This window comes from Mya arenaria, chromosome 1 (assembly GCF_026914265.1).
Source record: "Mya arenaria isolate MELC-2E11 chromosome 1, ASM2691426v1".
Lineage (NCBI taxonomy): Eukaryota > Metazoa > Mollusca > Bivalvia > Myida > Myidae > Mya > Mya arenaria.
The window spans coordinates 24,609,066-24,623,089 of NC_069122.1; the positions used below are offsets into that span (position 1 = coordinate 24,609,066).

The window sequence follows — 14,024 nt, forward strand, 5'->3', positions numbered from 1 at the left end:
GGGTATTGGGCAATGAACAACACAATTTTCGATATTGTATTATTCAGCAGTAATCAAAGATTAGAGTAGTGATGTAAAACAATGACAGTACTTGCAAACTGCAGACGACTTACTAGTTTTATCGCATTTTTATATTCAAAAATAGGTTGCAGTATAATATCTTCATATTTCTCATAATAAAAATGTCAGAGCCAAATCACCCTTGGAATTTTTTCGTGTTCCAACACGTTTTTTCAAAAGCATCCAATGCTCAGTGGTTCAAATACTCTTAGCTGCATAATGATGAGGTAAAAATATATATATTTAACATGAACGCTAAACATGAAATATGTCAAACTAAATATTCATTTACTGAATTTAAATAAAATACAGATGGTTAGATTAAAATAAATTGTTTCAATATTACTCAATGTATACATATATTAATGTGTTTGATATGACATCCAAAGTTACTTTTTAATTTATGTCCTATAAATTACGCTCAAAATGCACCATTACGTACAAGAAAGTATCAAATTGTCATGGTGAAGTTGGCTCCCTGCCTCAAAAGATTGTGCCCCTTATAATGCCCCCTTTTAAACGTCAATCCCTGGACTCCCCAATGTATGAATGTCATGATTTTAACTTTTATTCAAGTGCTGATGTTAACATTGTTTTACTGGTAAGTATCAATGTCATAAATGGTAAACTTATATGTATATGTATTTTAATGTAGTCTGAAACAAGAGGTCCAAAAGGGCCTATGCTCTACTGGCATGGCTCTTGTGGTCATTTTTAATCCAGAGCATGTATGTATGGGTAAAAGGCAACAGACATATAGTTCACATTTTGTGTTTGGGCTACCTGAAAACGTTGCACATTCAACATCTGAGCCCAGAAAGTATTGTAAGCAGATTAGTTGCATGAACTATTTTAATATGTGCCAAGTAAAAGTCATCTGACAAAAAAATGCTTTCAAAACTGTACTCATGGTCAAAAGGTCAAAGTCAAGGGCATCCGAGGCCAACATTGATCAATTTAAACAAACATTCACAAGCAATTGTGCTGAGATAGATGCACAAACACACAAACAGATTTTCAAAACTTTACCAATTTAAGTTGACCAAACCTGTGAACCCTGGGCGTGGCCAGTAATGTCACCAGGTGCATAACTTGAACAAACATTCACAACCAATTTTGTTAAGATGAATGCGCTAACTACAGACATTTAAAGCTAAAAAATGGCCTTTGGGCTTTCAACAAGAACAAGGCAGAGTAATTCACAAAATTAACTGCAGTACCAAAATGCAAATTGTCTCCCTTAATCCTAGACTTGAATTTACATGTACAAGTAAACTTGACTAAAAATAGAATTTGCTCATGCAGACCTGCATGGCTTAAAATAAGATAACTAAAAATAGCATTTCTTTAAAACTTTCAAGGCCCATAATCTAGGCATGCATAGGCGGATATGGCTGGTTTTCAAAAGGAACCAAGCTCTAATTGATATCTAAATACTGAACAAGTTTCATCGAAACTGAAGACTGTATCGCGTTAACAAGAAATTGTTTACAGACGCACAGAGGCACATACTACGTACACATTACCATCGGATAAGCTCTTCTGGCCTTTGGCCAGTAGAGCTAAAAACAAATCCTAAGTTAAAATAATTGGCTTAATCAGTTTTCGTTAATTTAAAGCTGTATCAAACGATTGATGTGAGTCCTGAAAATGAGTTAAAATGTGTTTAAAGCAACATTATTTAACAGAATAATCTGTGCCATCCACCACCAACTCCCCAGTATAAAATACCTTTTGGTGCCTCTGCAAAAACAAACAAAACTACTAACAATAACATACCTTCAATAAATTAGAACATACTGTTACATATAGTTGGCAATTCATTTTCCAGATAAATTATAATACAAATAGCAATATCAAAAACCAATCACTTTTGACACCAAGATTTACATAAACAAGAAACAAGAGCGGTCACAGACAGCTATATCCCCCGCCTCATGGGGACATTTTTTGTAAGGAAAGCCAATCAATGATAAGGTTAGTTTCTCAGGATACGAAATGCGTAAAATTAAGAAAGGGCAATAACTCTTTCAAAAATGGTTGAATCGCGAAAGCCCGACAATATGCGCTGTGTCACTATATAGTCATCAATCTGTGAAAGTTTGGTAGAAATTGAATGAAAAATGTAAGATGAGTTGTGAAGAAATCAATTTCAAATGTAAAAAAAGGGCAATAACTCTTTCAAAAAAGCCGAATCGCGAAAGCCCGACAATAAACCTGCGTCACTATATAGTCATCAATCTGTGAAAGTTTGGTAGAAATCGCACGAAAAACATAAGAGGATTTGCGAAGGAACCAATTTTAAATGTAAAATAAGCAAAGGGCTATAACTCTTTCAAAAATGGTCAAATCGCAAAAGCCAGACAATATGCGCTGTGTCACTTTATGATCATCAATTTGTGAAAGTTTGGTAGAAATCGCATGAAAAACGTAAGAGGAGTTGCGAAGAAACCAATTTTAAATGTAAAATAAGCAAAGGGCAATTTCTCTTTCAAAAATGGTCGAATCAGGAAAGCCCGTCAATATGGGCTGCTTCACTATATGATCATTAATCTGTGAAAGTTTGGTAGAAATCGCATGAAAAACGTAAGAGGAGTTGCGAAAAAAACAATTTTAAATGTAAAATAAGCAAGGGGCAATAACTCTTTCAAAAATAGTCAAATCAGGAAAGCCCGACAATATGCGCTGCTTCACTTTATGATCATCAATCTGTGAAAGTTTGGTAGAAATCGCATGAAAAACGTAAGAGGAGTTGCGAAGAAACCAATTTTAAATGTAAAATAAGCAAAGGACAATAACTCTTTCAAAAATGGTCAAGTCAGGAAATCCCGACAATATGCGCTGCTTCACTTTATGATCATCAATCTGTGAAAGTTTGGTAGAAATCGTATGAAAACCGTAAGAGGAGTTGCGAAGAAACCAATTTTAAATGTAAAACAAGCAAAGGGCAATAACTCTTTCAAAAATGGTCGATCGGAAAAACCCGACAATATGCGCTGCTTCACTTTATGATCATCAATCTGAAAAAGTTTGGTAGAAATCGCACAAAAAACGTAAGAGGAGTTGTGAAGAAAACAATTTTAAATGTAAAATAAGCAAAGGGCAATAACTCTTTAAAAAATGGTCTAATCAGGAAAGCCCGACAATATGCGCTGCTTCACTTTATGATCATCAATCTGTGATAGTTTGGTAGGAATCGCATGAAAAATGTAAGAGGAGTTGCGAAGAAACCAATTTTGTCATTGTATCGTTTTTGATGATTCAAAAACTGTAGTTGATTGTGATAATTTGCAATTACTCGTTAAAATAGAATTGTCATTAAATAGCCAGCAATATGTATTATTTCAAACCTGTCACATTAAAGTTTCAGTTTAAAATGGACGTTCCAAATCAGCCTAAAAGTTTTAAATTTCCAAAGAGAACTTTTGGCACTAAAAAAACTGAACACAGGGCATTCAACTCGCAATGATTCCAAAGTCACTCGTGGCTTCACTATGCAGAGGTAAACTGCGCTAATTTGTTGTTTAACATACGTTGTGAGACTGCACAAATATGAATATAGTAAATAAATACTGGTGTTCATAATAATTTATGATTGCACAATAATTAACATGTCGCTGTTGACTCATAATGTTATTTTTATGCTTGCATGCTACAGATCGTGTGTTCTGCTTTACTTGTATGACGGCGATGAAAGGCGGCAAGGTTGGCAACACGAAAGTTGAGAGCAGGTTTATCAGCACCGGCTTCACCAATTGGAGAGACGCAACGAAAACGTTCCGAAAACATGAACAGTCTGATTGCCACAAAGAGGCCGTTGAGAGACATGTAACTCTACCTGCCCAGACTAAAGACATCGGAGAAGCTCTTTCCGCAGCCCATTCGGAAGAGAAAGCAAACAACAGAGCACAGCTCATGACCATACTGCGCAACATATGGTTCCTCTCACGCAGTGTTCTCAATAAGAACCGGCTGCCGGCCAAAATGGACAGTTCAAATGGCAATAGGGCCGGTTCAAATTTGGAAAACTAAATTAATTTTCAGTAGAATAAGTAGAAGCTGGTCGGTTACTTTACCATTTGAGACGTTTTAACCGAAACTTATTGAGAACCCTTCTCACGACAAGGTCTGGCGCTCCGTGGACACGATGAAGAAGAAGGCAACTTCATGCAGCTACTGAAACTGCAAGGCCAAGCGGACCCTACCATCCTGTCAAGGATCGAGAAGAAATCAGACAAATATACTTAATCAGACAAATATACTTCACAGCCCATCCAAAATAAGATTATTCAGATCATGTCACTAGGGATACTCAGGAAGGTCGCCAATAGCGTGCTTGAAGATGCGTTCTTCACGATCATGGTGGATGAAACCACAGACGTATCCAACTGAGAGCAAGATGTGCTAGAACTGAGACATGTAGACAGTGAGCTTAATGTGCAGGAAGATTTCATCGGACTATAGGCTGTGCCATCCATCGATGCTCAGACCATTACCAATGTAATTAAAGACACTCTACTACGCATGAGACTGCAACTATGCAAGTGCCGTTGGCAAAGCTACAACGGAGCCAGTAATATGTCAGGCGCAAAGCGTGTGGTCGCCGCAAACATCACTGCAGAAGAACCAAGTGCCATCTATACACACTGCTATGGACATGCTCTCATCTTGGCTGTTGGTGATACAATATGCGGCGTAAGGTTATGCAGGACTCACTGGACGCAGTATGTGAGAGTTCTAAGCCTGTGAAGTTCTTACCCAAATGTGAAGGACAGTTTGAAAAACTGAGAAAGGAGATGAGCCCCTACACACCTGGATTTCGAGTGCTGTGCCCGACTAGATGGACTGTTACGGCAGAGTGTTTGAAAAGTGTCTTAGACAATTACTCCATTCTCCAGAAATTGTGGGACACCACCTATGAGACCACAAAAGACACTGAGACCAAAGTGCACATCGTTGGTGTGAAGAGTCAGATGGCCTCATTTGACTTTCTCTATGGTGTGACACTTGGGTATAAACTGTTAAAGCACAGCGACAACCTAAGCAAGGCTCTACAACACAAAGACATGTCAGCTTCTGAAGGTCACTTTCTTGCCCATGTGACAGTGTCTACATTAGGCAAACTACGCACCGACGACACATATGATCAGTTCTGGGGATCAATTGACACCAAACTCAACAACGTTGATGTCAACGAACCAACACTACCTCGGAGACGTAAATTGCCAAAACGTTACAAAACGGAGCGACGCAGACCATGTGTATCCGAATTCACCAAAGGACCTACATCACAAGCAGTACTTTGAGGTGTTGGACATGGCGAATAACTGCATCCAAGATTGGTTCGACCAACAAGGATTCCGGCTATATAGACGTCTACAGGACTCACTTCTGAAGAGCGCTGTAGAGGACCCTACCGCAGCTGACGATATCAAGCATGTCATGGAAGTATTCAAAGGCAACATTAACGAGGTAGCGTTTGGAGCCCAGGTAGATTCACTCCACACTCTCCTACAGCGCAGATACGACAACCTCAATTCAGTGACATTGTGTGACATTGTGAAGGTGTTTCTGGACATGAAGCCTACATCATGGTTGTTGTTTTCGGAAGTTGTGACTGTCCTTAAGCTTGTACTTATGATGCCAGCAACGAATGCTACCAGCAAACGGTCATTCTCGGCATTTGGCGGCTAAAAACCTACCTGTGATCAACAATGACCCAGGAAAGACTGACCCATTTGATGATCCTCCATGTCCACAAGGAGACCACTGACATTATGAACTTAGAGACTGTGGCGAATGAGTTTGTCAGTGGTATGGAACACCGAGTTTCCATTTTCGGCAGGTTCTGAATGATCGTGCTTTGATTATTCAACAAAGTGTGCATATTCATGTATTAAATTACTGTGACAATTTATAACTGTATTTGGTACAGAAATAGAAAATATGAAATAAATATGAAGTAAATGTATTAGTGATTAAATATTACTAAATGATAATAGTTTTATATCTATTAACTATTTTAACCGAAAAAGGTTTAGATAAAACCCTGAAAATAAAACCTAAACTCAATGGAAATCGCATTTTTCAATGCTTAAAATTGAAAAAAAATCGAAGGGAGGGGAAACCCCTCCCGAGCCCACCCCTTACGCAGCCCCAATGTCAATTTCCTTCCTACGCTCCTGATATATTAATTACTGATTTTAACAAGATTGTAACTGTGTATTAAATAGCTGATTAGCACAAATATCAAATGACTGGTGGGTCCTCAAAAGGTAGAAATACCATGTTTGCTGCACCTTTCTTTCCATTTAAATATGGTATCCTTCTTTAAACTTAAAAACATTGTTTTTGATATTTATTCATCCTTTTCTTTAAATTAAATCAATGGCATAAATTGTGGTACATCTTATTTGGGAGTAAGTACAGGTATGCATCTTTAAGATTCCCAAGGCTTCATTATTAAATAGAAATTACTATACTATCATGTTGCACATTATTAAATGTAAAAAAAATTGAAATTGTAAACAATCCAAACATGTATACTTTGGAGGTTGTTTGTGAAGGAAAATGGCTCCGATTGGCATGTTTAGCCAGTTGGGTTTTTTTTAATTACAAACCTAGTCTAAAATAATAGACATGTTGTACGGGATTCTTCCAATCCCTAACGTCATGAAGGATTTGCCATGTCAAAAATCGTAAAAAAAATCCGTCGACGTACAATTATTTCGACTAATCACAAACCATTCACTGATTCAGCTTTAAAGCTAGCCACAATAATGTGCGTTTAGGGAACTTTTTTAACATTTGGATATTCATTTTGGTCGCCAAATCAAAAATCGTCAAAGACACTGATGCGGCTGTTTATATGGACTACTTCAAAGCATACTGTACATGTATTATAAAGATGGAAAGTAGCAAATCTGAATGGTCTGATAACCATGCTTTGATTCACTGGCATGTCTTCTAAAAAAAAAAAAAGATAAAAAAATGTAACACTTAGTAGTCACCTCCGAATTCGTGTAATTTGCCCTGTATACAGTAAATTTAAAAGATAACTCAAATGAATAAGTAAGGAATCGCGAAATCATATTGCTAACTGCACAAACTATTGATGGAAGTTAATAAATTATCGTTCTTGGAATGCGAAAAAATCGTTAAAAAATGTTATGTTGCTGTACTATTTATTACCTCAAGGCTTATAAAACGATGATCCAAAACGAAAAATAATATAGATTTGAAAGAAAAGCTGAAGCTTTGAAAATATAAACATTACAGCAGTTTACATGTTAAAACTATTATCCGGTACCCGGTATTATAAGTACTGAATCTATTGTCCTTTCCGATAACTCGATTATCTTTCCCTGAATACTCTTCAAGTGGGCATGCGCAAAAAGCGGAAATTTACTTCCGGGGACTACACAAACCAGGAAGTAAACAGCAACAAGTGAAAATGGAAAGTAAAGATTCAAAACTAATAAAGAAAACGGGCAGGAAAACCCCTAAGTACTGTTGTATTTGTAAAGGAATTTACAGAGGAAAGGTTATTGATGGGAGAAAAGTGTCATTGCACCGTTTTCCTCAGAACAAACGTTTAAAACGTGTGTGGGTGCAGCGATGTAAAACGGTCATGAGATCGTTCCAGTGGAATGAACACAGACGATTGTGTAGTGAGCATTTTGTTGGCTTCAGAGGACCTTCATTCCAGCATACACTTCCATCTATGTTTCCAACTGAGACTGGTGCTACCAAAACCTTCCAGCCAACGGTATTTTTTATTTCTTATATTAGTTTAAGTTCTTCCTTACATGCACCTCAAAATGAATTATGTTATATCAACGGTGCTTAAAAACAATGTCACAGCACTTATTTGTAAATTTTGTAATTTAAGAAATGATTAAAGAATTGTTTTCAAATACAGCCTGGAAAAATGTGTACCATATAGCCTGGCAGATTTTGTACTAAAACATTTATCTTATACAGTTTCATTTGCAATTTCAGCTCCTTGATGAAGACGTAGGTGATGATGATGATGGTGATACGGTCAATGACGATTTAGACCTAGAACTGTCAAATGATGATAGTATACAGCCACAACTGTCATTTGTATCCCCTTCCGGGCATGCCATTGATACCTCTGTCCACCTGCATGATTACTGCATGGGACCAGTACTACAGCCACAGAATCAGTCCTTTAGGTATTGTTCAATATATATATATATTGCTTCTTGTGCTATGAAATCGATCTGATAAGTTAATTACTTCTGATCATTTTTCTTCATTCTTTAACAAAAATAGGAAAATTTAAGTGTTTGTAAATGTTTAAGGCCAAAAAAACAAACATTTGGTTAGGGTTACCAGACTGTACATGTAAGATGTGGTAAATGGGTACATGATCAATTTGTATATGTTTCAGATGTTGTGACACACAGACTGAGAACAACTGTGCAGTGATGGAAGTACAAACTGAAGAAAGTTTCCTGGGAAAAACAGCAGACTTCAGTTCACAAACAGAACATTCTACTAGAGACTTTGGTGTACAATGTCAGCTACCTATGCTCACATATGATGACGTAAAATACAATGACGATTTGGTCAGTTTTTACACCGGAATCCCTAATCGAGTTGTGTTTGAAGCTTTGTTTGATGAAATCAAGGATGAAGCTGAAGTGCGGACATCAAGGCGGAAACTTAACTATAAAGATTCAGATGGAGGACGGCCAAGAACTCTAAGTGTTCTGGATGAATTTTTCATGGTGCTGATGCGCCTACGTCTAGGTCTGTTATTTGAAGATCTAGGTACTAGGTTTTGCATATCCACTTCACAATGTAGTGACATTGTTGAAAGATGGATCAACTATTTACATGTACAATTATCCTTTCTTGTTCAATGGCCATCTCGTGAGGTAGTGAAAAATAACATGCCTGAACAATTTAAAGAGAAATATTCTAACACTAGAATTATTATCGACTGCACTGAAATTTACAGTGAAACATCCAGTTCTCTTTCTTTGAAAAGTTTAATGTACAGTGATTACAAGTCTCACATGACTCATAAGATTTTGGTGGGTATAAGCCCAAATGGTGTTGTAACTTTTGTTTCTGACTGTTGGGTGGGCTGTACCAGTGACAAGAAACTCACAGAAAAATGTGGACTCTTGGACTTGCTTGAAGAAGGAGGCGCCATAATGGTTGATAAGGGTTTCACTATTACAGACCTTACTACTCCAAGAGGCATTCATCTCATTATTCCACCATTTAAACAGAAAGGAAAACAATTCTCTAAACGTGAGGTTCTCCTTACAAAAGATATTGCAAGTTTACGAATACATGTTGAAAGGCAAATGGAGAGAATCAAGAACTTTCGAATATTGCATGGCAATATTCCTATAACACAGTCAAGGAGAATTTCTAAAGTGTTCAAAATATGCACATATTTGACAAATCTATGGCCACCACTTGTTCAATAATAACTCATGTGTCAATGAAAGCGTTTGTATATATCAAGCATTAGATTTAGGGATAAAAACTTGTATACTTCTAACTAGAACAATGAAATTACAATTTTGTTTTAAAATCATTTTTTCGAGCAAGTTATATGATAACATATGAGATTACACATTTGATTCAGGTTTGACAAAAATGGATAAGGAAATATGCTCATGTGAATGGATTTCAAGATTTGATTTGAAACATGTATGCATTAACTGATCAATTTATTGATATAATTTTTTGTTTGTGAAACATCTGCTTTGTATTTTGTGGTTTTATTATTTGTAACATTTCTAAGAATAAAAGTCAAAGATCACTTATTAAGTTTGGCTCTGAAATGAGTTTTTTTTTATTTGCCATGTGTAATTGATCTACCACGTACTTCAAATCATTAGTATTGAATTGCTTAAAGGATTTTTCAGTATGAACCATTTTCATATCAGTTTCATAATTGAACTAAGTGGAAATAAGAATAGGCAAGAGTGCCATAGATCAAACTGAAATGCCCGACAAATGTTAACTTTAAGATACATTAGATTAAAAAAACTAGCCCCATGCTAAATATGTCCCAATGTTTAAAGGGACTGTACACCAGATTGGCACCAATAAAGTTTTTTTCTGTAACAAATCTCAGGACAAATTATTTAATAAAATGTTTTACTCTTCTGATATGATAATGGTAAAGAAATACCAAAATGTAAAAGAAAATTGAGCTATGGATTGAACTAGTGTCACCAAAATAGCTGTCCAGTGTTGTATCCACTTTGCTACGAAGGCTTATCCGAAACCATATGAATGCTTAAGCTAATATACCTTACTTGGTTATATCCCATGATATCATCAACTAGCAAATCACGCATAAGAATGAATTCTACTAGGTATACATACCCAGTAAAAAAAAATTAATGGAGAAATATGGAAAAAATAATGCGAAAATAAATTAATTGTATACTACGGTATGTGGTACTTCAGTTAGTTAGTTTCAATGCATTGTACACATTGATACCAAGTTTATGTCAGTTTTTGACAAGTTTCTTTTTTTTTTCGATATTTCATCACACGGTGTATAGCCCCTTTAAGTTTTGCACCCTGCAAACATAAGAAAGTAACACTCATTTGTTGTTTTTAATTAGCAAGTCAGAAAAGGAGAACAACTCGACAGTCTTGAGTTATGGGCCGTGCAGTAGCTACATGCAAACCAATATTCAATTGAACATCTTCAATTGTTTTAGAGTAAAACTCAGCTACTTCTTTAAACAATGGCAATATAAACGCTATCACTATCCTGCACACAAAATGCAATAATAACACACTTGAAAGGTTAAACATATGTCCATTTATTAAGCTCAGAAATACATCCCTGAAAACTAGATAAATGGAAAGGAAAAGTAGAAAAGGTCAAACATAAAACAAGGAAATAATTAAAGTAGATTTACAGCATCGCATAATCACAATATGTTGACAAAAGTACACATACTTTCAAAATACTGCCCAAAATTTAGATTTACAACTTTTTTATTCATGGTTTCAAATTATAGTAACAATACAGTCATTTTGGAGTTTCATTTTGAATATAGTTATGAAAATAACTGAAAGCAAACAAGATATTCACATAAATTGCCATTATTGATCATTCAAATGTACATGTATAAACAACACATAACTAGACGATGTACAAATCAATTGAACAGACTCATTCCCCTTTTAACACGTTGTGCGTACAGTTCAGGAATGTATGATTCAAGGCAAAATCTGTCAAGTTGACACAACATTTTCAGCCAAAATGATTCACAAAATGCAATTCTCTGTATAGAAAGACCTACACATGTCCAAACTACAAAATCACACCATTTCCTCCCGGTGATTCCCATCTGCCCTTGGACCTGGTAGTAATATTTGTGTGTTTCCTTGAGTAACACCTTGCCATTCTCTAACTGACAAAAAAAATCATTGTCTTCACAGCATTCCTCAGGCGTTTGCATCCTCCATTTCTTAGAGGCAGGACACTTAATCTCAACCAGACCAACACTTTCTGTACAATGTGAACAGAACACAAGCCCATCTGGACTGGCACCAAGGTAGGGTCTGTCGGCACATACAACTAGACCACTGTCTTTAACTGCTAGTCCTTTGTGGTCAGTTTGCATTGCTTTCGCATACATTCTCTTTGCAGCCTTCTCATGTTTAATTCCATATTCTGTGTACTTGCTTGTGAAATTGGAATACAACATCTGCCGCAGGAGTCCGTCAGGTTCAGTTGATTCTTTCCTACGACAGATGCTGCCAAAGTTTGAAGCTGTTAGGCGTTCTTTTCTGGCCTCTTGCCATTTCCCACTTTTTTGGCCCCTTGTTAAGATTTCAGTTAATTGAATTTCTTCAGCGCTTTGCTTCAAAGAGTCAAAATGATCCAAAAACACTGTCTTACTAGAACTGTCCCTCAAGTTTACACTATCATGGTAGTTGAATGGCACAGAATGTAACACAGGGAGATCTGGTTCATTTTCAGTTGTTTCAATTTCAAAGTTTTTTAACCAGCCTACATTCAACTTCGAACCAACCAGTTTCTGCCTAAATCTGTCAATGTTAACAGTGCATCCATTGATAGAGTTCAGTTCATGGTTTTTGTTTACAGAAACTTTACGTACTGACACGTTGTACAGTTTCTTCTTTGAGAACATAAGATCTTCAGATTTCCTAGGCGACAGCTTACGTTTCCGTGGTGCAGACAGCATGCTGAAGTTGTTCCAGGCACAGGGTTTGGATGTTGGAGCAAGGGTTTTTTTACGCGTCAGGTCTTCAAGTCCATACAGCAGGGCACCAATATGGTTGCAGCATTCACCTTCACTAGATGAAAATAAAAAAATTCATTTACATGTGTGCCTTTTTACTTGTTATACTTACATGTATATTCCAAAACATTAAAGTTTGAAAATGGAGGTGAATACACAGTATTTTACACTTAGTATTTCCTGGTAGGCCATGAACATACAAAACACAAACAGTGCCATAAGTAAACACCAACACGGTGAAGGGAGTTCATTGAATCAATACATAAGCTCGCCTGTTCTTTCATTCAGAAAAAAATAGCAAAACTCAGCTAACCATGAAAGCCAAAATTATGACAGTTATAACATGTGCTTTTTTGTCTCTTGTAACAAGTGTACCAAGTTTGATAAGAAGATATGAAATAGTTTGAAGAATGCCCCAAGTTTAAGTATTTGATAATACTGACAAAATAGCCTAGCGTGTGTGGGTTTGACACCTTTCATCAATGCAGATCAGAGACTTTGATTTATCACAAATTAATTCAACTTACCCAGCTGGACAGTTGCAGAACGCGGAGTGTATGCAGCCAGTCACTTTCGACAGAAGGATCCAGGGTTGGTACTCTGGTGACTTTCTTTTGTCTGCAGTTGGAAATGATGGCAGCACGGAAGCTTGAACATAACAGTGGCTGCACTCTTCGCTTATGAGATGGACCTGAAGAATAAATTATAAATAATATTTTAATTTAAATGACAATAAATAAACATCATAGAACATATGAAAATTGTACAAAATACATTATTTTTTTTAAAATTAAGATAAGTATATAGTCAGTGTGGCTAGCCCCGCCTACATAAAAATGTTGAGTACATTTTTCACACCAAATTATTTTTATGTCCAAGTCAAAATAGTCCCCTTGAGCTAATTATATAACTAGATGAAGTAAACATGGCAGAAAAAACAGCCTCAGACTTATTATAAACTCACTATTTGACATACCTCAACTTTCTGTACATGTCCGTCCACATAATAAGTCCTCGCCTTCAATTGACGTTTCGAGTCTCTTTTCAGTACAATGTAGTTGTATATATCCTTTTCCTCTACAGCAGGAAACAGATCAATAGTGGACTTCCATGCCTTCAGTGTTGATGGCGGTGGAAGACCCTCGCCACATGGGAGGATAAAGCGTTCGGTTGCTCTTCTCTCTCTTTCTTCCCGATCTCTCTCCTCCAGCACGCGTTTGTCAGTTATAGAAAGTCTATATGCGCCTTTTATCCTCTCAATCAATTCGCATTTAAGACCTGATACATTCAATTTCCGGTTCGCAAGGTATCTTTTCAAATCGACGACCTTAAATGGTGTCAACTCATTGTTATTCATACACGCCCCAGTGATCTCATTGTCTACGTCGGCCATCTTGCAAAATGTATTCCCCGGAAGTAGGAAATGGAGTAGCCTCCCTTAGAAATCAGGGGAAGTAACCAAGTTATCGGAAAGGACAATTATGCCTTGGGCACGCGCGTTTACAAGCCGGTAACGAGACTTGCCGATCCGGACCGGAAAAAAACATGATTGATATTATTTTCTTGTACAGTATATCTAAAATTATCAATTTGTAGAAACATTGACGTAAAAAACGCACTTTTATACATTTCACATAATTTAAGCGCGTGCGATTTTTACGATTATTTATTTTCAATTTTAAT

At 36.5% G+C, this 14,024-nt stretch overlaps 2 protein-coding genes across 4 annotated transcripts in view; both read right to left on the minus strand.

Moving 5' to 3' along the window:
* The window catches only part of LOC128229317 (vesicle-trafficking protein SEC22a-like), a 32,450-nt gene extending 25,054 nt beyond the window's left edge, over nucleotides 1-7,396 (minus strand). For 2 of the 3 annotated variants that reach the window (XR_008260073.1, XM_052941175.1), the window contains exon 1: nucleotides 7,252-7,396. The gene's annotated coding sequence lies outside the window, so the exon portion shown is untranslated. Of the gene's footprint in view, nucleotides 1-7,070; nucleotides 7,163-7,251 lie in introns of those variants that run through there. The other variant, XM_052941184.1, reaches the window with a different exon arrangement.
* Nucleotides 7,397-11,078: 3,682 nt separating this feature from the next.
* LOC128225683 (uncharacterized) lies at nucleotides 11,079-13,734 on the minus strand. Its single transcript, XM_052935595.1, has 3 exons — nucleotides 13,318-13,734; nucleotides 12,869-13,032; nucleotides 11,079-12,396 (listed from the first exon to the last, which is right to left on the minus strand). Exons 1-3 carry the CDS (start codon nucleotides 13,732-13,734, stop codon nucleotides 11,232-11,234), a joined length of 1,746 nt encoding a protein of 581 aa, XP_052791555.1. The 3' UTR covers nucleotides 11,079-11,231.
* Between the last annotated feature and the right edge of the window lie 290 nt (nucleotides 13,735-14,024).